At 40.8% G+C, this 26124-nt stretch overlaps 1 protein-coding gene across 2 annotated transcripts in view; it reads left to right on the plus strand.

Annotated features, from left to right (window-relative positions):
* The window catches only part of IQCA1 (IQ motif containing with AAA domain 1), a 113163-nt gene that overhangs the window by 56310 nt on the left and 30729 nt on the right, over positions 1–26124 (plus strand). For both annotated transcript variants that reach the window (XM_069782131.1, XM_069782132.1), the window contains exons 8-12: positions 5520–5639; positions 11429–11504; positions 17767–17873; positions 18087–18182; positions 25009–25070. In XM_069782131.1, coding sequence (XP_069638232.1) covers positions 5520–5639; positions 11429–11504; positions 17767–17873; positions 18087–18182; positions 25009–25070 — 461 coding nt within the window. The remainder of the gene's footprint in view (positions 1–5519; positions 5640–11428; positions 11505–17766; positions 17874–18086; positions 18183–25008; positions 25071–26124) is intronic.

Here is a 26124-nt window from a genome sequence, read left to right on the forward strand (position 1 = left end):
CTGGCCCCATTGAAGTTAATGGGAGTTTTGTCCTTGACTTCAGGGGAGACAAGATTTCACCTCTTGTATATATTAGCTTCTGTGAATGGGTTGGTTACTCCCAAGTTAAACTCCATGAAAAATCAAGACTGAACTGTATTTAAAAAGTGAGCATTTTATAAGACTTAGGTAAAGACACTTTGGGGAAAATAAAATACAAATTAATCACTTCACGAACCATTGCTGCATTATTATATATTCTATATTTCTTTATCCTTTGACAACTCTGACCTTACTTGACTTTGTAATGTAGCTGGCCTTCCACACAACCTGCTTTCATGACATTTTACAAATACCTTTCAAAAAGATATGCCAAAGAGATCCCAATGCAAAGTACTTGGTGGTTTACTCAGAAGAATACGTACAGTCTCTTGACTGAAAAGAAGCTTTTCTCTACTTTACATACTCTTCAAGAGAAATTTAAGATTGTGAGACATCAGTGTAATCTCCCTGCATCTGTTCAGTTGTCTATCCCTAATGTTTTTTTTATGTTTTGCTCTGAAGATAATCATCAGATGTGACAATTTTTAGCTTTGCCCTTATTCTGCTGCCAACAAAATTATGATCTCTTCCTGTAGTTCGTTAAGTCTCATCATCATGAAAATAAGCCAAGAGAGCTGCCATTTAGCAGGCATTCCCCCTCTCCCAACTTCCCCTCATTTCCAATATTAAATAACTTATCAGGAAAAAAAAAGATGCTTACTTACCAAGATTTTGGTTGTACATTCAATTGCTGCATGGAGGACAAAGTCATTTTCACATTACTGTAATCGCAGTATCTGATCCAGCAGCACCTAAAGAAAGGGTGAGAAAAAGTATGTGTTAGCTGCTGTGCAAACATATACTCCTGATCCTCGCTTAGCACTCTGTGCAATACTGTGCTGCTAATTAGTATTCATTATTACCAACACCTAAAGATCCCCATGAATCCCAGTAATCAGTTTGATTGTAAATGGCAGTGCGAGAAATCCCCAGTAGTTAGTTAATATTTAGTTAGTAACCCTGACTATTTCCCAGGTAGGGACAGTAAAATGCTTTTATGCAATCAGGTACTGCAGTATTCACACACAGACACACAGACACGATCTTACTTGTTTTTACCAAATGAATGTATCACAAGTAGCTTTAAAGTGTCAGAGAAGGACTCAAGAGGCTCTGTGGAGTTGTACTTTTTTGTATCCAGCATTTTGCAAATATGCTTTTATCCTGACAGCAAATACATGAAGTATACTTTTCAGTAATAGAAGTAGATGCCTACAGTTATGCTCACCTTTATTTCCCGTTTCACACTATTCTGGATGCTCCTTGTAGAAATTATCAGGCTGGATTTTCACAAGTGATAAACACACAGTGCCATCAGCTGGAGCTGGGCACCTCAAAGCCTTAAAATGTTGTGATCATTTCAAGTTAACCATACAGGAGGACAGAAATAGTACTCAGTCTCTGTTCAGCTACGCAACAGGCAGATGTGTTCACCTCCAGACAACAACTCACTGCAATGAAGCCATTCAGCAGGTAGACTCCTAGTCCAGCGGCTCTCCACTACCTATGATCATGATCTCTTTTGGCTGAAGTCAGTAGTCTAGATTGTATGCCTAAAGCCAGGCAGTATCAACAACCCCTTTGCACCTCTACCACCCACCTTCCCCCCCAAAGCAACCACAAAACAAAACCCCACACCAAGGAAAGCTAACAAATTTTTCATAAACGAATTAAATGGAGACCAACGTTTTGAAATGTTTGCCAGAAAATGAACAGAACAGCGAGGGAGTTAAACTGGTGAGTTAAACTACACTTGAGCAACATCTGCCAGATGGAAAAAAACCTAGAGCATGTTATCAACCATGGACTGAAATGCTTGGCAGTCTTGTTAAAGCCAACCATAAGATTTTGCAAGATCCCATAAAGCTATGAAATCACACTCAATATTTTGAATTAATTCCTGCAAGAAACAGATCACTGGAGTTGTTTTAAACAGCTTAAACTTTGCTTGCAGGTGCACACCCAAAAATAAACAACACTCAGAAATACCTTGCCAAGAGAACGCTACATTATTAAAAGCTACACAAGCGGATTTGCCTGTAAGAGGGAATGAATTCAGAACACTGGCCCTCTGCTAGCTAGATTGGGCAGAGTCCCAGGCCTACCGTGATGAAAATAACATCTCCTCCAACTGACAAAAAAGTAATATCACCTTACAGGAATAACGAGCCTATAGAAAGGGTTGCAATTAAGTGTCCTCAAGCTAGGGGTGCAGAACAGGGGGAAGCACATTTACAGCATACTGCATGTTATGTGCAAGTGATGCAAATAGGCAGTCCAACGTTTGGCATGCTGCTCTGCAACATGGGGATGACATCCCTTCCCGTCTCAAACAGTCCTGTTTTCTTGAACAGGAACATGTCTTTTGTTAGATTCCAAAACAGCTTCTTCCTGTAGAGTTAATACTCAAAAGACAACAAATTTTCTCTCCAGGAACACTTAGGCTATGTACATATAAAGTGTTTCTGTTCCAAATGGTTTTAGAGCTAGGCTCTGAGACTGGCTCTCATCTGCCACAGCTAGAGATCAAGAATTCCCAAACTCTCTCTATCCCTGCTTTTCATTTATGCCCACAACACTAGAAGGCAAGAAGTTCAAGTAAGGTCTTCTTTCAAAGGATGAAGGAAGGGCTTATTCTTGAGGAAGAACATTTACCTCAAGTATCAGCTTGCTTAAGCCAACACCAAGCTTCCTATGGCTGAGGACAGCAGAACATAAGCGAGTCCTACTAGCATCTAGAGGTTTTCATATATTTGGCTCATGTAAACCAGTATCAGGCATTTCCATTCATAGGCTGTGTTCTGTTTTAGTGCCCCTCTCTTTCCCAAAAAAGGGGATTTGCTCTGCAAAAGTTGGGAAACACACTTGAACTGATGTATGAATAGAAAAGTCAATTTGACTTTTGTGGCATATTGGTTCAGAGGAAAATACATCTTTTCAGCCTCAGAAGAACATGTTACTGGAGAAGAGTCATCACTAGCACAGCAGGAGTCCTGCATCAAGACTAGGAAAAAAAAAAAAAAAAAAAGGGAGGCTAAAATTCATCTGCTCTTACTGAAACACTCTCTTCCTCAATATTAAGAGTTTGCCAAGTGCTTTCAGCATCATTGCAAAAGGAGGCAACCTAGCAAAGAAAAGGGCAGTCTAAAATAAATTAAGACATCTGCTTTTATTTCCACTATTAAGTTTTCTTCAGGGCAAAAAAACCCGTATTATAATGTGGGTGAATTGCTTAGTATCTCAAACTAACCTTTGCTTGCCCTTACCTTTCTTTCCTCCTCTTTTGTCAGATTCTTCAGGCATCTTCTTGTAGCTGGAGGGGAAATTGTTCTGTACAGAAGAGTATAAGCCATTCAAGGTTAGATACACAGCCAGCTTCACCCCAGCTCCCAGTCCTCTGCAATTACAAAGCTGCTTAGAGCAGAGGTGAAAGCAGAGCTGGAGAAGCTGCACCAAAGGAGTATAGAGAAGAAGACATATCTGACATGGAAAAAATTATATTTACTCTGTCGTTCTCTTTTGGGAAGAAGAAAGCCACTTCAGAAAAAGTCAGGCTCCACATGCCAACAGCACTGCCAGCTGCATGGCTTTGGAGCATTTCACCAAAACTACTTGGCACCTCTGATGACATCTATTGCCAAGGCATCCAGGAGAGAGACTGCACAGGTGTTATTTGGATGCATACAACCATGTGCCTGCAGTCACTATGCATGTTTCTAGATACGGCTTCTTGTCACTGCACATTTCATTCAGTGCTAACTACAAGCACCATTTTTCTGTTCCCTATATGAGCAGTTAGGTCAAGAGTTAGTGCCATAGCTCATACTACAGTTCTGAAAATAGTAAACAACTTTTTTCTTGCCACCTTACAAAACGGTTGAAGGCAAGACAGAAGGATGAGGACAGTTCAACAATTCAGTCCCATTATAGCAGGTTCATGAGAACAGAAACTCTATATAACCCCTTGCAGTATCATTCATCTGTATAAAAACATGAAAGCAAATCATTCCAATCAGAGTCTGGATATACTTAAAATATTACCAGTAGAACTCAAAAAGCACTGTTTAAAATTAAAACCTTTGTCAATCACATGGGTGCTTACAGGTATCCTGCTGGATAAACCCACCCTTGAGGTGCTGGAAACTGTTACGGTTACCCTTTGGTAGGCAGTCAAGAGCAGAGGGTGGAGGTGACAAGGTTGGATTTCTGGCAGGGTATTAGCGCTACAGTAAAGGATACACTTTGAGTAGTTCTGTTGGTTTTGGATACAACAGGCCTGCTGGGACACTAAAAACCTATTTTGAACTCTAGTCAATCTGTTAATCTATCCCAGGGAATGAAATGCTTCACTGCTTATCACCGCAAGATATGACTGAATGGTGCTTGGGGTTTAAATTACCATATTTAATTAAATGTGAGATAGTGAAATGCTTGGGGAAATCTACTAATGAAATTTCACTGGCTGCAAAGTATAGCCCTTGTTATCATCTCCCTTCCACTGTCCAATCTTCAATATGTTAAAAGGCATTCTTTAAAAAATAAATATTTTTACTGTTACAGGAAACATATCTTACAACTGAAAATTTTTTTATTTTCTACTCTTTCATGGTACTATCAGTATTAATGGTCCATTAATAAGCTTCAGTGGCCACAGGTTTTCTGATTTACACTCATCAGCAGATGACCTTACAAAAGAACACAATGAAAGGCGCCTGGGAACAAGAGAACAGTAGAAGCGGCAAATTTAGTCCTCCATTTTTTTCAGATAATAAGGTATAAATGGCCAGGAACTAAAATTATGGAAAATTATGTATCTTTACTCAGTTATCAGCTGCTACTGGCTTGCAGGGCTAAAGATGCTGGGCAATCCATGTATATCCGTCAGTTTGTCACAATATCTCTATCCAATCTCTCTCGCGCACTAGAACAATTTCAGTCTTTAGCCACGTATTGAAATTAGACATGCCTCAGGGCAATCTCTCAAAATCCATCTCTATATAATCAATCTGCCTTAGAAACGCTAAGACAAATTCATAATCTGAGTCCAAGTCCAGAGGGAACTTTAAGTTGTATGCCATTAGGATATTGTGCTTCTGGGTGCTTTCAGGAATTGGTCTTACTCTATAAAAGCCTTCATGGTTTGGGACAGAAATCACCTCTTTTCCAATGATATATTGGGATAGTCAGCATCTGTGTTAAAGTTTGCAGGTGGGAGTGCCCTCAGCATAAATTAAAAGGACTTCTCTGTAATGGTCAGCCACTCTGGAGTTCATAGAGAGCTACCAAGCAATGTATTGGATATCATGTTCCCCCAATACTGGAAAGATAGAAGTGAGGGAGAAAAAATACACACTGGTTCATAACTCCACAAGCACATCTAACGCCTTGCACATGAAAGTGTTTGACCAGCTCTTCACATTCCTTTCTGTCTCTTTCAGGTCACTGCAGAACTGGCTGCCAGAAAGGAGATGGCTTTGCAGAAAAAAGCCCAAAAGGGGAAAAAAGAACAAGGGAAGGAAAAAACAAAAGTAAAAAAGCCACAGAAAACTGGAAAGAAAGTAAGAGCTCCAGGAGTAAAAATAGTTAGCAGTTTGTGAAAACAGCCAAAGTCCAGCCTATTAAGCCATGTGTGGGCAGAGGCTGCTAGTTTACATTAGAATGGTCACCAAGGCTTCAGAAGACACAGGAAGTGCCTGAGGCCAGTCCCTCTCAGCCTTTCAATTACCTTGATGATTCTGGGGAACTGAATTTTACTTCTCATGTTTTAGGAATGACCATTTGTACAGCTATGACTCAGCTCAGTGGGAAGAGCTGATGTAGGTACAGACTGCGAGAGACACAAATGAATTGAAAAATACTCTTTATGGCTTTGACATTGTTGCCAAGACGGCGTGCAAGCACTTTTACAAAGCATTGTTGCTTTTTTTGTGCAGATAACAAAATGGTGCTGAGCTATCTAACCAAGTATTTCTACTTTTAGTGTTGGGTACAGAGAAGTTAGTTACTGCCACCCCTTCACACAAGAACTAGGAAGTGAGAACCTTAGCCTCAAGTCAGATACCTGCATCAGAGCTTGCATGCATTTCAAACTAATTTATAGGTACAGTTCCACATAGGCCAGCTGCATCTTTTGTACTGCAAGCCAATACTTTGTAAGCCTGTAAATAGCAGTCATGTATTTTCAGCCCACATTCTTACAGTATGAGCTCTTCTTTGCTTCAAGTCACAGTGGATGCCACTTAATGTGATATACTCCCTGAAACCTTTGATATACTAAGGTATGGTTTCACAGAAGGTATGCTTCCAAATTCTTTCAGGAGCAACTTCACTGAGGAAAACACCTGTGAAAGACCAAAGGGCATCTTCAGAAGTGAGCTATGCAACAAAAATTGTAGGCTTTTGCTGAAGCAGCAACTTTTGTTTCTCATTTACTTTATAAACAAAGTTGAAACAATGTATTTTTTTAATAAGGGTCATTAATCTCTCGCCAAGTATGTGGAGGAGAAGGGTGAGTTTTCTGGGGCAAAGCTTACTCTTCACTTCAAGTTTTACACAAATTAATTTTAAGTCCTAACACTAGAAAAACCATATAACAGAAGATGCTTTTCTTGGACAACATCCATTAATCTGGCCAAAGCTCCCATTACAGCTACCCAGGAACTTAAACTACACAAACTTAGGATGCATCAATCTAGTTGGGAGGTAGATATCTAAGCACTGACTTGTAACTTAGATAGTGTTTTCAACCAGAAAAGATGCTTTTTGGGTCATACAAAACAAAGTGTGGGGTTTTGGGGGTGTTTCTTTCCCTTTGTAGATGAAGATGCACAGCGGGCTGAAGAAGCAGCATACATAAATGGGTTTTCTGAGCTCTTTAAGCCTGATCTTGCATTGCCAACTAGGAAGGGTAGTGGTTGCTCCTGTGCAAACAGGAATTTAAGTTCCTATCAACACTTGTCTTCAGGCAGTAGTTCGCCATCAGGGAGACACTATCACAGGGTGCAATGTCACAGCACTAGTGAAGGCATAATGCTGCAAGCAGTGTGTGGTGGGTTGACACTGGCTGGACACCAGGTGCCTACCAAAGCCATTCTATCACTCCCGCTCCCCTCAGCTGGACAGGGGAGAGAAAATACAACAAAGGGCTCATGGGTCAAGATAAGGACAGGAGAGATCACTCACCAGTTACCATCACAGGCAAAACAGACTCAACTTGGGGAAAATTAACTCTATTACGAATCAACCAGAGTAGGGTAATGAGAAATAAAACCAAATCTCAAATCACCTTCCCTCCTCCCCTCCCTTCTTCCCAGACACAACTTCACTCCCGGATTCTCTACCTACCCCCCCCAGTGGCACAGGGGGATGGGGAATGGGGTTTATGGTCAGTTCATCACACGTTATCTCTGCCGCTTAATCCTCTTCAGGGACAGGACTCATCACACTCTTCCCCTGCTCCAGCATGGGGTCCCTCCCACAGGAGACAGTCCTCCACAAACTTCTCCAACGTGGGTCCTTCCCACAGGCTGCAGTTCTTCATGAACTGCTCCAGCATGGGTCCCTTCCATGGTGTGCAGTCCTTCAGGAGCACACTGTTCCAGCGTGGGTCCCCCATGGGGTCACAAGTCCTCCCAGAAAACCTGCTCCATGGGCTCCTCTCTCCACAGATCCACGGGTCCTGCCAGGAGCCTGCTCCAGCGCGGGGTTCCCACAGGGTCACAGCCTCTTTCGGGAACCCACCTGCTCCAGCATGGGGTCCTCCACGGGCTGCAGGTGGATATCTGCTCCACCGTGGACCTCCATGGACTGCAGGGGCACAGCCTGCCTCACCAGGGTCTTCACCACGGGCTGCAGGGGAATCTCTGCTCCGGCACCTGGAGCATCTCCTCCCCCTCCTTCTGCACTGACCTTGGTGTCTGCAGGGTTGTCTCTCCTACATGTTCTCAATCCTCTCTCTGGCTGCTGTTTCTGTGTGTCCCAGCAACTTTTTTTCCTTCTTAAAAATGTTATCACAGAGGTGTTACCACTATCGCTGATTAGCTCGGCCTTGGCCGGCGGTGGGTCCGTCTTAGAGCCGGCTGGTATTGGCTCTGTCGGACACAGGGGAGGCTTCCAGCAACTTCTCACTGAAGCCACCTCTCTAACCCCCACCCGCTACCAAAACCTTGCCACAAAACCCAACACAGTGGAAGGTGATTACTGGTACCACCTCATTGTATCTTAGTGGCAGAGTGGAGCCAACCTGGAGGAGCAACAGAGGAGAAAGGGTAATGGCCTGCAGACCTAAGCCAAGTAATACCAAGTTGTTTGTTGTCCATAAGACTTCTGGTGACTTGTACTAGTACTGAGTTCAGCTCTGAGGGACCAATTCATGGTGTAACCCCTTAAATCAGCACATACACTGCAGAACTCTATGGGAAAGATCAGATAAAAGTACATGTATGAAGGCAACAGCTCAGAAAAGCTTTTGAAATTAGAGACTTTAAAGACCATTGTCATTCACAGTTATAGAACCCTATAACATCTCAGACAGACAGGTTCCTTTGGGGAGCATTCACAAGGGTGTCCTCTAATGTCCTTGCTCCTTCCCAACTCAGCTGGCCCAGAACAAACCCCTGTGATGCCTCTGGTCTTGCACAGGCAATGGAAAAGGCTGGCTGTTCCAGACACTTCAGTCTAAGTAAGTCAAAGTGAGACATTAATGTTCAGGCACGCTGAAACCACCAAACCCAACCCAAACTTCTGAAACTGGATAGCAACTCACTCATCTGCTCAAAAATCTGACTTTCACGGGGTAAATTTGATTCTTTGTTGGTTTTGCACATTTCACTAGATAAGAACCAACAATACCAAAAATGAATCTCAATCCCCTCACAGCCTCCACAAGGTTGTTTTGAAATGGGGTGAAATACCAATATAGAGCTCTGGGGCTTTATAACTTGATGTCGTTCTCATCTCTTCAGCCATCACAAGTCCTGTCAAGTAAAATTCTAAGCCATTATATCAGGTTCTCTATGGTTCATTGAGAAAGAACAAAGGGAACATTCTCTCCAAGGTTATAATACTGACAGGGGAAAAAAAAAATAGCATTTAAGACCAGTTGAGAAGTATTTGGAAAAGTTCTAACAGCAGGATTCTTATTAATAAGTGTAGGCTATAAGTCATAGTGATGCAGGCAGAAAAAAGCCCTGCTCCTAACCTCAGTACTTAAAGAAAACAAGAGTTTGATCCCAGAAGGAAATTTAAATATTTCTGAAAAGGCAGATAGCAATCTTTAAAAAGGTGTATTTGATGTCAAAGTAACTTCACTTTCTTTTCTCTGTAAGGTGCTGATTTGATTTCCCATTGGGCACCTAAGAAAAAACAAAACAAAACAAAAACCCCCACCAACTTCAGTACTGTATGATCCCTCTTTTCAATAGCAGAACACGTCAGACCAGTCTGGACTGCTTCGCCCAGTAGCGTGCTGCAACCTGTCTGTCTCACTGAACATGAGCAAGGCTGTGCATCCAGAAATGTTTAACAGTGAGGCACATTTTGTCCTTAGGTGAAACCCATTAGCAAAAATCTCCATAGCAAAAGTGCACAATGGAGTCAATTCAAAATTTTCCCTGCTGTTGAATGAGAATCACCTAGTGTGGGCTAGGCTTTAGAAGGCTTCAGAAATATAGTCAAACTGTTATTTCCATATGTCTCCTTTGAACCAACAATGTATGTTTCAATCTAAGTGCCTTAGTGCACTTAACATAGAACAAGCATGGCATCAATCAACTGAACATAGAAAAATATATCAACTGACTTCAAGGAAAAAGAAGTTCTTTATATTACATTGATTCTTACGCTGTTAATAGAGGCAGGAGGGAATACAGAACAGCATTCTGCAACTGTCCTTTAGACTTGGAGTGGTTTTGATTAAAATCAATGAAACTGACACAACACTATTATTTATATCAGTGTATAAAATCATTGAAGCTCGTAATTAAAATGATTTATTGGCTTATTTGTAACAATAAAAGAAACATTAGTGTGTCCTACGCTATTAAGAGGCTAAAAATGAATAACCCATTTTTAGGCTGTTTGGGGGGGTTAATTAATTAGCAATTATCAATATTTCCTCTTAGAACATCATGTTTTAATAATATTCTATAAATTATGGAAAAATATTAAAAGAATAGATTCTGCTTACTGCAAAAGATCCAAGGATGAATCTCAAAATGCCACACCCTGCAAAAACTGAGAATACATTAAGAGTAACTGGGAATTTGAGCTCTGGGTGTCAAATCCTCAAACTATTGCTTATATTTCACCCAAATGGTTCTTGATGTTTAGTCAAGAAACTCCTGAATCTCTTTCAAATACATCTATAGAGCATAGGGTAGAAGTGATAAATGTATTTAGGTTTTGCATGTCCTTCTGGGCCCAAACTTTAATTACTATAATAACACTTTAATTAAAAACACATTTAATAATTCACATGACCTGGCTGCAATTCTATCTGCTGATAGCAGGTATGCCATGGCACCTAATTACAGAGGCATATATAGGGGGTTTGTTTCATTTTACTTATTGCAAGAACTACACTTTATATCTTACTGATAACCAGTGGGTTACAGACTACACATTGGTTAGCAAAGTCTGATACAACTTACATTATCTTGCATAAATCCACATTCACCTCATCCCCAAACAGCAATCTACTTTGCAACTAATAACTGTTACCTTATAACATTTTGAGGACTTATGACTGATACAACATGAAGAAACTTTCATTGTTTTCTGATGAGTTTTTCCATCAGAAATACTGGTTCAATGAAATTAAACTGTTTCAGGAACACGTCAATGTCATTTACTTTAGAGAGAAAAACGTCAAAATGTTTTTATAAAGTTGAAACAAAATATTTTGGTTTGCAAGATACACCAAGATCACTATTTTTCTTTCTGATTACAGATTAAAATGAGGTTTCAACAGTTTTGAATTACCCACAAGTTGGGAATTCCTTTTTGGGGGGAGGGAGCAGCCCTACAATAAGATTAACTGAAAAAATAGCAAAGTAATTTCATTTATATGTTGCAAGTCTCCTACCTATATTACATGTTCAAACAAGCTTGAGTTTAATTCTTGTGACCTCAGTAGGTCAACTGATGAACAGACACCCCCTCTCCTCTCCAAAGGGATAAAACTTCCTTATAGCCTGCTAGGAAGATTTTTGTTGATGAGACAACAGCATCTTATTCCTCAAATTAAAATTAATCTTTAAAAATCCAATGAAAATTATTACTTTTTTCATACTTGAGAAGTTTCTACATCTTAATATTCTTTTTTTTTTTTCACCCCACCCCAATCTAGGAAGAGGAGGAAGGCTGGAAAATGGCTCCCAGTAATTTCCTTTCAATAATGGAGGAAGGAAACAGTCAATACAAAGGTCAGTAGAAAAAGATAACAATTACAGCTGGAATGTTCTTCTAATTCAGCCTAATTTGAACGTCATTCCTATAGGGTCAAATAGAGCAGCTGCCCAAACTATGGAACTTTCTAGAAATGAGGACATTAGATAAAAATGGTCTTTAGGAAGGGAGCCTCTCAGTACCTCAAGTCTTCTTAGAGTCTCTCAAAATCATCAAGCTGATCACACAGGAAGGTACAATTCCATATGAGTGAAAGTGGCCAAGCTAGAATCAAAGTGCTTTGATGTTCATGCAGGGGCTTTCTTGGATTTTCTGAGGGCAGCAAAATGACAACTGAATAGCAAATAGTTCAGAAGCACTATTCTGTAGATCAGGCTTCAGCATCAATGTTTTCATGTTCCTGTAACTCTTTGTCCTGTCCTCCTCTCATTCATGGGAAGCATCCATGGATTCATTCACCTACACAATCTACAGCTAGTCAAATCTTTTTTGATTACTTTTTTTAAGAGGATCATCTTTTCAAGCAAAGGCACAAAAATGCTGCTGGACTATGAATATACTTGCTTCATTCAAAGTGTGTGCAACTTAAACTTAACTCAGACTTATAGCTAGGAGACCGGCTGCTTTGTCACTTGAGAAAGCATCCAAAAGTAGGGGTTTTCAAATTTTAAAAATGGTTTTCACAAAAGGACATCTTGCTCTTTTCTGTATCTCTTCTACCCTCTCCTCTACGCTTGATGCCTTTGCCCATCTCCTAACCACTTGTCTTCAGTATGCACCCTAGATAAACAAGTGAGTTAGCAATCACTTATTGCTGAGCCTGGAAGTGAGCATGGAAGTCATGCACTTGTCTGAAATCAAAAGAAGCATCTGTCTCATGAACTTTAAGTGAACAGCACGATAGGACTCCAAAGGTCAGAGAAGCCAACTTGAAGTCCTGTGTCACAAAGTATGCCTGATCAAAGCTTATAGGGGTTTTGGGTGGGGTTTTTTGGTTTGGGGGTTTTTTTGGTTGTTTTTTTGTTTGGTTTTTGTTTTGTTTTTTTGCTTTATTTCATACAGATTTTATTCTCAATTATTAAAAATATCTGTTCTTCTCCCCACCCTGCAGTATTAGGAGCTTGCTAAAATTCCTTACGTGAAACGTCTCCATTATTCCTTCCTGCTGACAAATTATTGGCATCAAATTTTTTTCCTGATTTAGGTTGGCTGGAGAGAAAGAAGTGTACAACTTGCTTTCTAAATATACACCAGCACAGCTTTGCCTGACCTCTGACTTCTAACAATTAGGATTTTCTTACACGTTATAAATCATAAAGCAGTTTTATGGCTAAAGAGGAGTTCTTTGTCCCAGGCTCTACTCCTGAATGCTGCATCAGAACCACATTGAAGTCAGCAGGAGTTTTAGATAAGGATCAAATTCATCTATGCTACTTTCCTTAACTGGCCAAGAACATTACTTGTGCTTTTCTATGCACTCAGGATGAAACGACACCTTGCAACTGGAGACCAGCAATAGCAAGCCCAGTGTTTCCCATCCAGCAAGTCCCAAGAGCAATAACGGAACAGTGTAGAGACCCTACCTGCTGCAAAGTAGCAACAAGACAGCAGGAAGGCTTCACATTACTACGTAGGCTTCGCAATATGCTCATTCAGCGCTCCACTAAGGAGTAGGTGATGTAGTAGCTGTGCTTTCCAGTGCTCCCACAGTGCTGCTTGGATCCCCTGCTGAGGCTTTACAGTCTTCAATACAATGCTGAACTGCAAATTCACAAATTCCTTGTATTTGTGCAAATAACTCTCCTCCAGGTCGTAGAAAACATGTTTGGCCGTAACTTCACGCAGAGGCTTTAAACAGTGCTTCCCGACATGGCAGTGGATGCCAATGTTAGGAATAAAACCACCACAGAGGTCAATAGGTCAGTTTAATAGGAACAGACTCCCAGATTTCACAACTATCTCAAGTAATAACAAGTCAGGGGGTTTACGAGAGGATGGGAGACACATTCGTCACCCAAACTGTACCTAAACACCAGTACTTCCATTCCTAATAAGATGCCTGCTTTAAGCTCTGCAAGTATATAACATTTCAGGGTTACTCATGCTAACTTTTCGCACAAAGATGAGTGCTGAATTGGGGCTGTTGTGTTCCTGTATATCTCACAAGGCCTCCCAAGGGCAACTCAGCAGCCTATTAGCTGTCTGCGGAGCCTGTGTTCCTATTCAGGCACCTGAATTGGATGCCTAAAGCCAGTCAGTGCTAGTACCTCCATCTTCCCATTATGTACTGGCAGCACTTTCAGGTAACACTGCAATAATGTGCTCAGGTAGGTCAGGCATGGGCAGCATCCTTTTGTGGTAGATAAAGACTCCAGCCTGGCATTCAGAGTTAAACACCAATGCTCATCTCCAGCCCATCCTGCCAGAGCTGACAGCTATTCACCTAGCTCCAAAGGCATACAAGAAGGAACCATTTTCTGCATAGAGCACAACCAGAGATCCTCAGAGAGGAGAGAGCTCTCTTGCAAGCTTCAAAGAATAGTTGCAGTTCTGTCTTATGCACAGTAAAAGTCTGTAGCTGTTCAGATAAACTTCAGGTGTTAGTTTTTTTTTTTTCCTCCTAGTGAACCAAGTCTATTTGACACCATATTTATTTTTAGTAAACAGCTGTTAATTCCTCCATGCAGCAGTCCCCTGCCTCATTCACAAGCACTTAGTGCTTTTTATTGCAGGACACCATTTATCACAATACTACCTGGTGGTTGTTCAGAATAATTTTACTTTTAACCTGGCCATGCATAAAGTTTCTTTTTTTCCAAGGCCTCCAGAATCAAATCTAGAACAACTTCTGACCAGAACAGTATAAGCAGTTTCTTGTATTTTTAATTTTAGCCTGCTTTCATTTCAGTAGCGTAATCGTTTAGAATAAGAGAGGTTTGAATTTAGTCTTTCTACATTGGGAACTTTTTTCTATTCTTATGTAGAAATAGCTCAATTACCATCACAATTTGCACAGAAGTTCAACTTTATTAGTGCATCACTCTTGAAAACATCATTGAAGTGAGGGAGCTTGATTAAGAAAGTTTATACCAGATGCCTACAATGGAGTCATTTAAAGACCCTTATGAATGTATCTGGAGTTTACCTAAATGGTAGCTGACCAAACAACAAACATTTTTGTTTAGTCACACCCCCCACCCCCAACACTTGCAATTAAGAAAGTCTTCCCATCCCCTGAAACTGGTTGCTTTGCTCTTAGGTTACTTAAATACTTAAAAAGATGTAGATTACTTTTCACAAACATCTAAGCATTTCAGTTACAGACTTCTCCACCCCAATTTTTTTTTTTTTTCCCTCCTCCACCAAGCTAGAACTACTACCTAAACTTCACTGGAACTCATGAAGACTTTTATTCTTCTAGAACTGTATTTGGCAGCTTTGCTAGTTGCTAAACTACATTTGCCAAGCTCTATCTAAAACACTTACTTTATATACTGTTTTGGAAACAGCCAGTTCTGTGTGACATCTACTTTTACACTGGAATAGCAAGAGTTTATGTGGAGCAGATGTACGCAGTCTGAATCATTACCTCCATCTTCCTGGGTTTTATTTTTGCAGTAGCCTGTGCTGCAAGGCAGAGATGTGCTATTTCCGCCATTATACAGAGGGCCAGTTGATATTTACGACTTGCTCAGTGTTGCAGAGCATATTTGAGTTCAACACAAATACTCCATGGCCCAAACTTTAAGGTGTGGAGGTATTATGTATCTTTAACTATGCATCAAAAGATTCAAATCCTTTTGCCAGGAGGTTGAAAGTAGTAATTTTAAGAAAATCTTCATGTTTCAGATAAATATATTTCAATTATTAGTCACAAGCTGTTCTCTGAAATTCAGGGATATTGGAATTACCTACTAGTCTGCAGAGTGAAAACTAATGCTGCTGAGATGATGTTAGCAGTCACGTTAGTGGACTGGGCTGTCTTTTGAGTCCTGAGCTAGAGAGGTACGCATACAAAATAATCCAAAGATGAGCATACACTGTTTTAGAAGTGATATAAATTGCACTGCATACACACACATGCAAAAATAGCTCCCATAGCTGGATGACCCTGTCTGTAACAGAATACCAGGCTCTTTTGACCAGCAAGTGAAAACATAACATCCTTAGCCTCCTGACCTTACTTTAAAAATAACTTTGAAGCATTTTGTTGATCTATAGAAGAACAACATAGCATCTAACACCTATGATTTATTGATCTCTTTTCTAAAATCAGGGACCTCTAACCTAGTAGCTAATATAGCACTCAGAAAACTGGTTGCCAGGTAATATCAAAGGCAGCTGCCTAATCTGCGGGGACTGTCCCTGGTTTGCCTGCAGTGGATGTTAACCACTAATCGATTTACAAAATTACAATAAACAATTATGAAAAAAAAAAATCTATGAATCCCTCTATGAAAAATAAATATCTAAAACCTAGCACTCCTGTGCAAATAAAGCACTTGCAACCTGTTGACCCAGTTAGGAAAATGTTTAAAAATTCACATAACTCCCATGTAACATCCCCTTTCCCCAGGGCTGAAATTCCAGGGTAGTAACCCTGGAGGAGGTACCTTTTAACTAGGGCAAATCAGCTTTCCCTCTTGAAATATTACATGACATGTGTCATGCCATCTAATGACCTGCAAGTAATTTAAAGAAATTAATATCTATACTTTTGAGTTTCTTTCCTCATTACCAAAAAAATCCACTGTCCTTCTCCATCTCTACCATCTTCAGTTATGAAATTAAGACTACTCACCTGCAAAAACTATTCCCTATGTGTAAAGCCACAAATACTCCACACATAATTGGACTCTGAAAATTCGTAGGGGGTGGAAATAGCAGCCAGTATTATATTAACTGGACTAAAACTTGAGTGATCTCCTATGGGTACTGTGAAAACCTTCCTGAATTTATAGTGCCTTAGAAATGGCAGTGGGTACAGGAAGGAGTACCCTGTACAAAACAGATTCATAAAGGAGCCTATGTCTTAAAGTGGAAAGCTGTCATTTTAAATCATCTGGAAATTGAATTAGCACATACTGCTGGAGATTAGCTGTCATTTATAAAGATACTATCGGGGCTTGAAATGCAAGATATGAATTGTCTTCCTTCAAATTAGCTCAAAAAATATGGAAAGAAGAGAGGCGTTTCCATTAAAAAAAAGGTACTTTTGCTAATAGCAGAGAGTTGAGATATGCACCAAGCTTGCCAGACCTCATTTAGTTCTCTCTCTAAACAGCAAATTGCTGTTTGCCTGAACAAAAATAAAGAGCTGCAGCTCAGGATCATTAGCTACTTTATCATAAACAGGGCTGGGGGGTTTTTTTTTGATCATCAGTTTGCACAAGCTTGTTTTGTTCCTGGAGTTAGGTCTTCTTACTACTTATCCTTTGCACAACACTAAGAAATAGAGGTGCTGTATCAGGTGGGCCTTGTCACCTTTCGGAAATGACTTCGACTGCATCTCAATTACTGCATCAAGCTTAAAGCTCCCCGAAGTTAAAACTCCGTGTGGCCATATGTCACTTGTGGGTTGGATGGAGGTTACTGCTCTGTCAGATTCCCTGTCCCCTCACACTCCCATTTCCATGTGCTCAGCACAGGCTTTTATGCCTATTCCAGTGCTCCTGGCCCATATTTCAGCCTCATGTGAACTACTACAAAGGCTAACTTGCAAGGTTGCAGCAGCTTTAACTTAGCATTAGATAACTGAGCAGCAGAGAACAAGGAAACTTCCTGGTTTAAACTAAACACCTTCCTTTGGTCCCCAAGCCTGCACTACACCACCCAAGGGACGTGCATAGAGAGCACACTCCCCAGGACAGGAGTCATCTTTGTGACTTCAAAAAAAAGAATGCCAACATCAGGCACAATATGGTTCGGCCCATACTGTACTACCTGCTCTTGAAGATGAGCAACACTCCAGGCATTCAGCTTTACAACCAGAAAGTGACAACCTCCATATCCCATTATCCTCCTGAAATCTGATACCAATTTACAGCCCAAGACAAAAAAAAAAAAAAAAAAAAAAAAAGGTTAACCTCAAGATTTACAGAGCCTAACACAACAGGGCTCTGAACTTGGTAAGGGTCCCTAGAGCCTGCTACTTTCATACAGCTAATAATTTAAATAAAAGCTGCCTACAACTACCTATTTTTTTGCCTCCAGAAGCAGTTGGAGAAACCAATGCCTTCTGTAACTTTTTTTCCCTTTTTTCTTTCTTTTGGATAACAGCCATTTGGCAGAACAGAGGCGAGGGATGGGATTTTCTCCAGATTCATGACCCGGAGCTGATCAAAGAAGAGAAACGGGAAGAAGTGGAGGAAGAGATCAGAGTGCAGGTGTGCTTACAATAGTAAGAGGACACTAATAACATACATTGCCTGTGTATATTTCTCTACAGCTGCAAGAACTGGCCCTGGCATAGACCTTACCTCCTTCCAGAGTCCCTAGTATCTGTTCCTTGCTTTAACACTTGTTTAACTGAACATTTGTCTGAGGTGTGGTGGCAGAATAGAAGACATAGAAAGATTCAACTGTGTTTGTCTGGATAGGTTGATGAGTTGATGCAACAGAAACTGGAGAATCTCAAACTGGCTGTGGATGGAGAAAAGAGCGACAAACAGAAAAAAGGAAGAAAAAGTGAAAAGGTAAGAGCAGCAAGTTGGGAGAATTCAGGGTAAATCTCAATTCTCTGCCCAGATACAGTGATATTCAGTGCAAACCCTAGTCTCGCAGACATTTACTGGATCTCAAGTCAGAAGCATTTAAAAATCTATTCACCTGTGGCTTTTTTCAGGGCCTTTTCCTTTAGCTATTATTATTCCCTAATCTTTATAAATAATGCTTAGGAAAAGTTGAACTATTGCAGAGATAAATCTTTAAAAGATAGATCAGATTTTCAAGAGGGATACACACCCTTTTGAAATCCTCTGATCCAGTCAAACAGGAAAATCCAAGCAATCCCTCTCTTTAAGGTGACAGGTTCAGATTAGTACGGTCTTCCAATGAAGGCATGGATCTGGGTGCCACTAAGTTTTCCAGCTGCTGGCTGTCTTCCTCCTAAATGAGGACTAGTTCATGTGTTTCAAAACTGTACACCAAAAAAATGTTTTGGTGTTACCTTTCATTTACCTGTAACGCCACATAGATCACATACAGCCAGGTACACATTAATTATGTTACTACTTACTATTGAAGCATTTGGGAACTTGCAATTAAGCCAAGTTTATTTAAACATATAAAATGGATTGAAGACATAGATTCTTTTTAATGTGTGTTACCCAGTGAAACACAGCACACATGTTCTCATCTCGTTTCACAGCATTACCACATGCAGAATTCAACAGCCCGCAGTTCCCAGAATTCCTTACCCAAGCATTTAAACTATAGATCATGTCAGTGCAAAATAACTCAAAGCTTACAGACCCTACCATTCAATCAGCAGATCCACTTAAAATCCTCAGGGCAAATAGCCAACCCTAATCTCATGTTGTATTTCATTTCTGTAATCCTTTTAGCATGCAAATACTTGCTTTTGCTGTACTTCTACTCAAATTATATTTAAAAATGCTCTTTCACCTGACAAACGTGCAGGAGCAATTTAATAATGTAAGACTGGAGCAACTGTGAAAGCTGATACCAATTGGATTGCTAAATCCATTTCAAAAATAGGGAGGCTTAAGATACACAGACAAAATATTGCAACAATCTTCCCAAAGTTGTCATGGGCAGATGCATTTAGATCAGCTAGTCAAAACTGCTTCAAAATGTCACTCTGGACTTATAAAGCTTTGTTTGGGGTTGGGGTTTTTTCTTACAATACAGTGTTGGAATAGTTTTGGGTGGAGGGAGGTTATTTAACTTTTATTTTCCCAAGTTGTGCCAGTAACCTGAGAGAATGAGGTGGGGGAAGAGGGGAATAAGTACTAATTAAACAATACAAGTTCCCTAAAGATTTTATCTGGGGGAAAAAAAATGAACAAAAAACCCCCAAAAACAACAAAAGAAAAAAAAAACCAGTTCTATTTTAGGGGTGGGGAATGGAAGGATGTATCCAGTTTTAGTCGAAACACATCTTCCCTATGCAAAACTATTTGAAATGTCCAATCGACATTGGCAAAGGCTTTTTCTAATTAGCATTTGCATAAATATCTCAGTCCATAAACAAACAGAGTGCATGCATACCTGTGCACACAGATTCAGATCTGCTTTATGAAAGTCTGGCTTATTTAACAAGAATAATAAAGAGCTGGAAAGTTTTGAAAGCAGCTTATTAATTTGTTATTCAGCAAAAATCCTCTAGTTTTTCAAGGCATGTGTTACCACATCCTAGGTCCCATACATCTCCCCCCCAACTATGCAATGTGAAATAACAGAGGGCTTGGATTCTTATTGTAGCCATGAACAGGTCTGGAGCACAATGCAAAACATTTCCCCCCCTCCCCGCTCCAAAGGGATATTCTGCAAAGAAAAGCATTCTCATAAGGATTCAACATTCTTCAGAGAATACAAACCTTTTTCTGCACTCTGTCAGTGGCGAATGGGCAGCAAGAGTAATTTCTTTAAGTGAAATTTTACAAGTGGAGTTTTCTGTCAAGGGGCAGTTACGCCAAAATCACGATGCCGTGCATTTGGCCATCTCCTCTCTTGTAAGGAGGGATTTCTTCTACTTTCTTTGCAGGAAGACACCACAGTAGAACTAGGGCTTTTTTTGTTGCCAGGGAAAAGTCACTACCCAGGGGTACCCAGTATAGATATCCTAAGGTGCTCTTGAAAAGGCAGAGGACAAGTAGTTTACAACTTTAAAAACTCTGTCAAGTCCATATTAAAAAAAAAAAAAAAAAAAAAAAATCTGTCTGACCCACAAGAGATAATTTGAGTTTGAAATCCTGTTTGAAAGTCCCTTTTATAGAGGGTTCAGCAAGGACATTTTGGAATTGGACTCAAAAGGAAAAGCAGAAGCTCCCTCCCAGTCAGTGTTTCAGATGGCTTAGGTCTTAGATAAACAAAATTTAACAGCTCCAGGCATACCAGCAGGCCACTCCTTTATTTCCATGCACTGTACTTTCTAGGCTGAACTTTACCACTCACTCCCAAACCTTCAAATACCACTCACTGCTAAAAGCTGACACTTAACCCTACCAAGAATTGCTCTTATTGCCCCTGAAGATAAAAAGCCCATTTGCCACCTTTGTGAAAGAATCATCTTGGGTGGAAAGGCAAATTGCTCTTCTCATTACAAACGGGTCTCCAGACCAGTAGGCTGGTCTGAAAATACCTAAACTAATTAAATTGCACGTAATATGCAACAAGCCACACTGCTATCATTGGAGGCACAGATCCTGTGCCTCTATCCATGTTAGAAGCATCTCACCCCACAGACTGTCCCACTGTTGTCCTTACGGTCCAGCATTGATAGGGTATATAGCCCAAGTGTCCTTGCTAAGAGACACACTGTGCTGGACTCCAATTGCTCCAGATCTGATGACTGTCACAGGAGAGGGGATGAGGATACAGCAGAAACAAAGGAATGTGGTTCAGTTCTGCTGCAAATTGCATTTTTCTTCACTATGCACAGTGGCAGCTTGTCATCTGCCCAGCCATGGGTCAGCAAGCTGGGATTGTAAGCACCTGTGTAAAAACAGGCTGAGGAAGGATTTGAAGGGAGATTGCCTCCTAACAAGGGATATGGCATTGATGTCTAGGAAGGCTGGCAAAGAGATGTCTGAAGGTCTAAGTCCCCACCCAGCCTAGAGGAGCCTATTATAAAGCACCTGGAGTGAAAGAGAAAGTGCTAGCATTTTCCAAAGTACTTGATTTCTAAAAAGTTGGTGGCATCCTTGTGCCAGCACAAGCCTTTTAGTGAAATGTTGTTGTTCCGAGTCTACCCCTTTCTGCTGACAGCCCAAGCTTGTGATTTGGGTGGCTTAACACAACCCACCAGCTTTACAAGTATTTCTTCTAGATGGATGCCACGTACCCAACCATGGTACCCAGAGGACTTAGCAGCCAAGGGTGTTTCTCTTGGGAATCTGCAGCCAAGTAAACCACCACAGACCTGGCTTCTTTAAACTGGCTTTCCACCCCACATAAGAGCTGACAGATCAGCCCTCTACATTTACTGACCTGGAAGTTACATTTGAGTGCTTATCAGAGTGCTTTTTATCAAGCCCATTGTGCTGCTTTTCCTGCTCTGCTCCCCCAAGGATTTATTTCCGATCCAACTGCAGGTAAAGCAACCCATTGCAAGTGAACACACCCACACATAACACAAAGGCATGGGCAGAAGTCAGAAAAAAACAGAAAGAGGGGACATGGGAACCTAAGTGTGTAAAAGTTGCTTCTGAAGTAGGCCTTGCTAGCATCTCAACGCAGCTTTGGATATTCCTTTTTGATGCAGCTGGGCAGAAGCAGAGAAAACCAGAAGAGGTTAACTATAGCAATGGCTATGACAAGAATATTGACATCAGTCTAAAGACTTGGTAAGAGCAAAGCCATGGTGAATAAGGCCAGAAGACAGGCTGAGTCAGAACTGAGGAGAGGCTGGGTTTGAGGACAGCGATTCACAAGCCCTGTTGGATTTTCTGTAGCTAATGGAGATTAGCACCCAGAGCTCTCAGCCAGCTGCAGGGGCTGTAGCCTTTTTGGATGCTGTAGCTAAACCGAGAGATTAGAGATCAGAGCCCCTCATTTAGCAAGAGCTTAATAATCAGTTGGAACATCTTCAAGGACTTTTTCAGTAAAAGTATCAGAAGCTGCTCTCTATATCTTGGCATTGCCAGAAAATACTTCAGATGCACACAGTGCAAATCTGCACTTGCTCAGCTTCCCATCCAAGCATCACACATGATGCAAGGAATCCACACAAACACTTCATAGCCTGCTGCTTATATACTGTCATTTCCCTTAAACCACAGGAGTACTTTCCTCTTGTTACTTTTCCACATACTTGGTGGCAGTAGCTGCCGACAGCTGATGGCAGCAGGACTTGTATGATCACAGCCAAAGGGTGACACACATCTTGTAGTTCCAATGTGGAACAGTTCTCTCAATGAAACATTTTGGCTACGCTCTCCCTTCTGGTGCCAGAGACACTCTGCTCTGGAATCTAGTCTGAAATCAGGTCTGTATTTGCTCATAGCAACCTCTGAGCTACTCAGAACATTTTCATGAGCCCACACAGTTAGACAAGATACCACACTGTGCATGGAAGACAGTCTTCTGTCATTTGCCAGCTAATAGCTAATGCAGTTCACTACATGTGACTTATCAAAGCAGAAAATAACCAAGTAAGTGGATGGCTACACAGAAGCTAGACTGACATTTCAGAGATAGAAACAAGGAGATTTCCGTTATAAATGGTGAGCATGTTCACATTCATTAAACAGTATCATTTTCTAAATAAAAGCAGTTCCCAATAAGACATTTTGGAGAAAAGCCATTGTCTACAATTCATATTTCCCCTTATCGCATCTCAGTGTTTGCCAGATTTCCCATAAATGCTGATGTTAATTAGGAAGACACATTTTTCCCCTGCATAGTTCATTTTTGTTTTGCTCTTGAGTTACTTTATTGGTGAAGCTGCCTTGAGGACAATACCAGTTGGCCAATAAATTCAGCATATGCTTAGTGTCTTTACATAGGTAGAAATGAGCTTTTCTTCCCAGTCAGACCCCATGATATGTAATTTCTAGCTTGTTGGAAGAAAGAGAGACAAAGCTAGAGGAACAGCAGAAATAAACCACTGACAGTCTCAATATTTCCAGTTGTTAAAACAGCATGGCACATGCTTTGTGCTTCCCATTCCTTTTCTTTAGAGAAAAACCTCCACTGGCACATTCTAACACGTATTTGCTGCCAAGCTTATTTATGTAAAGAAACCCAAGGTGTACTTCTACAGATGCAAGAGTTGTTTGCATATTCTAATCCAAAACTTAAAAACATCACCTTTTCCCAGTTAGCTTAGCCACATAGTTCTGGGTTTAATTTTCATATTCATCTAGATTATCTTTGTTGTACTGTAAACAGTAACAGGTTATTTACATTGCAACTGTCCTTGGAAACTTAAAATTGATGTATTTCTGAACACTGCCAATCCATTCTAGGGAAAAAAAAAATATCAAAAATCACACAGCATTTTCCAGATAATTGGATAGGATTTTTTAACTCAACAACATAGCCTCTAGAGCTCTGCAGAAGTATTCACTATTAAAAAAAGAAAGTAAACAACTCTACTCCCAAGAAAGTGAACATAAACTTTTGGAAAGAATAAGCTGTCTCGATCAACTAAGTATTTAAGCACATGCTTAAATTTAAGCTGTTGAAGAAATCCCATGGTGCACAAATGTCACTGTGTAAATAGTTCCACTGAAGTAATTCTAAAGTGCTTTGCAGAACCTAAGTATGGATACCAGTGGTGGGCACTAACATGGATTAATGATGCCCTCTCCACTACTAATTATCCTTAACCATATTTATAGCTTGTGAGCTGTAATTAATGGAGGGGCTTGACATTACTGATTCACATCTTTCTTATTTACATTTTCCATGGGTTTCTTGCAGTATGTAAAGAAACTAGTCACACAAGTCAAAACCTTCCCATAGTGAAAGTGTGGTGAAAATATCAAAAGTAGAAAGAGCAGGTCATGTTTTTCTGACCTCTTCAAGCTTCTTCCCTGAGGCATTAGGAAAGAGAAGGCAGAAGGATGTCTAATGGTTAGGAGGCTAGCCAGAAACTCAGGAGCATTGGTTTCAGGTCCTGGCCCAGCTGTAAGTACCCTGCATGACCCTCAGGGAAGCTGCCAATTTAAAAAAAAAAAAAAAAAAAAAAAAAAAAAAAAAAAAGGCATGAATGGTCTGGAGCAGCTACTTGAACCCCACACCCTTTTCCTTCCTGCTTCCCTCTTGGGTAAGGGCCATACCCACTCAACCAGAGTTGTGATCCAAAAAGGAAGGAGAGAAGAGCTTTTTCTTGGAGCAAATGACCCTTGGATTCTTTGTATGCAACCTCCGCTGGAAGGAGCGGGACTGATCACTTTGAAGTATGGTGCTCTTGGGCACTCACTGGGGAGGTAACAGTTGCAGCTCAGGTATACAGGCTCCCTGAGCAGCTGTATTCTAGAAGGAAGCAGCAGCCACCAGGTTACTCCATGCAGGGTCCACTTTAAGAGCACCTGCCACAGGATCTGCATGAGACTTGTAGGTTGGACACAGCTCCTCAGCCCAGGGGTGCTTCACCTCTCCCACACCTTGATGAGACACTTATAAATGGGAACATCTCCTGTGCTTTTATAAATGGGCACATTACTTCCTTTCCCTCAGGGCATTCAAGGATGTGATTTTTTCTGTTTGGGTTCCTTCAGTAACAGTAACACTGAAACATTTGCTGTTCTGGCCCTCACTTTGCTTCAGTACATTCAAATATATATATCTGTACTAAGGTCACTAATTCCTGCCTGGTTTTGTGGTCCTCAGAAAAAGAAGACGACCATGAGGAAAAAGATACCTGAGGTGGAGGAAGATCTTACTCCTGACAGGTAAAGAGAAGACCCGTTTACCTGAGATTCAGACAATGAGACTGCATCCTCTTTGCATTAGATGTGCTATCAACCCTTTTCGGTTTTAATTACACAAGGAGTACCTCAACACTGCTACGCTTACCAGCATCAGGAGACCTACGATATATATAAAACCTGTTTACTAACAGTTATAAATATCCATAAAAAGCCTAGATGATTAAAAAAAATCTTTTACAAACTTGAAACACATACACTTCAGCTAAAACCTTTTTTGCATTCCCAGTATAGCCTTCCCAATGCCTGCCCGCCCCGCCCCCCCCCCCGGACTGATGGTTTCACAGCACCACAAATAACAGAGCAACAAAACACTGCCTTAGTGCTACACAGTACAGACCTTGTTTTTCCCCCCATCTTCAACAATGCATACAAATTAAGATCTCCATTCTGCAACACACCACTAGGGCCAGTCTCCATTAACTTCAGTCAGGTTAATTCCAGTATGCAAAGCTAAGCACATGTAACATTTATGCAGGATATTGGCCCTGTTTGCCTCCTCCCCATCCTCTCTGCAGGTGCAGAAGCACCTGGCAGTTTTGTTGACTGTCAGATTTTCCATCTCAGCTGAAGCCTGATAAGGGAGGCTGCAGACAGGCCCCTGTACTCTATAAATCACCCTTCATGTCTGAGGTATAATGTACATGTCATAAATCAGTCTTATTTATCAATAAGAGTTCTGGCAGACCTGGCAATTTCTTGTGTACCCTTGCTCTTAAGCACCCTTATTTTATTTGGGGGATTTGAGGATTTCTTCTTTTGACATTACATTTTCAGTGAGCTCGTGATGCATTCACTGATAATTTGGCCATTTTTCACCTGTACACATAACAGGTACACCTACACAGAGATATCACCACTGGGACCTGCTGACCCAGCAGCAGTGCACAGCAGGAGCAGACCCATCTCCCAGGAGAGCAGGGCTGGAGAACAGCATGAAGATGCACGCAGTCAATCACTACAGGAGGAAGCACATGGGGTTCATCCCATAAATCTATTTGTACAAGACATGCACAGC

Source organism: Haliaeetus albicilla, chromosome 4 (genome assembly GCF_947461875.1).
Source record: "Haliaeetus albicilla chromosome 4, bHalAlb1.1, whole genome shotgun sequence".
NCBI classification, from domain to species: domain Eukaryota; kingdom Metazoa; phylum Chordata; class Aves; order Accipitriformes; family Accipitridae; genus Haliaeetus; species Haliaeetus albicilla.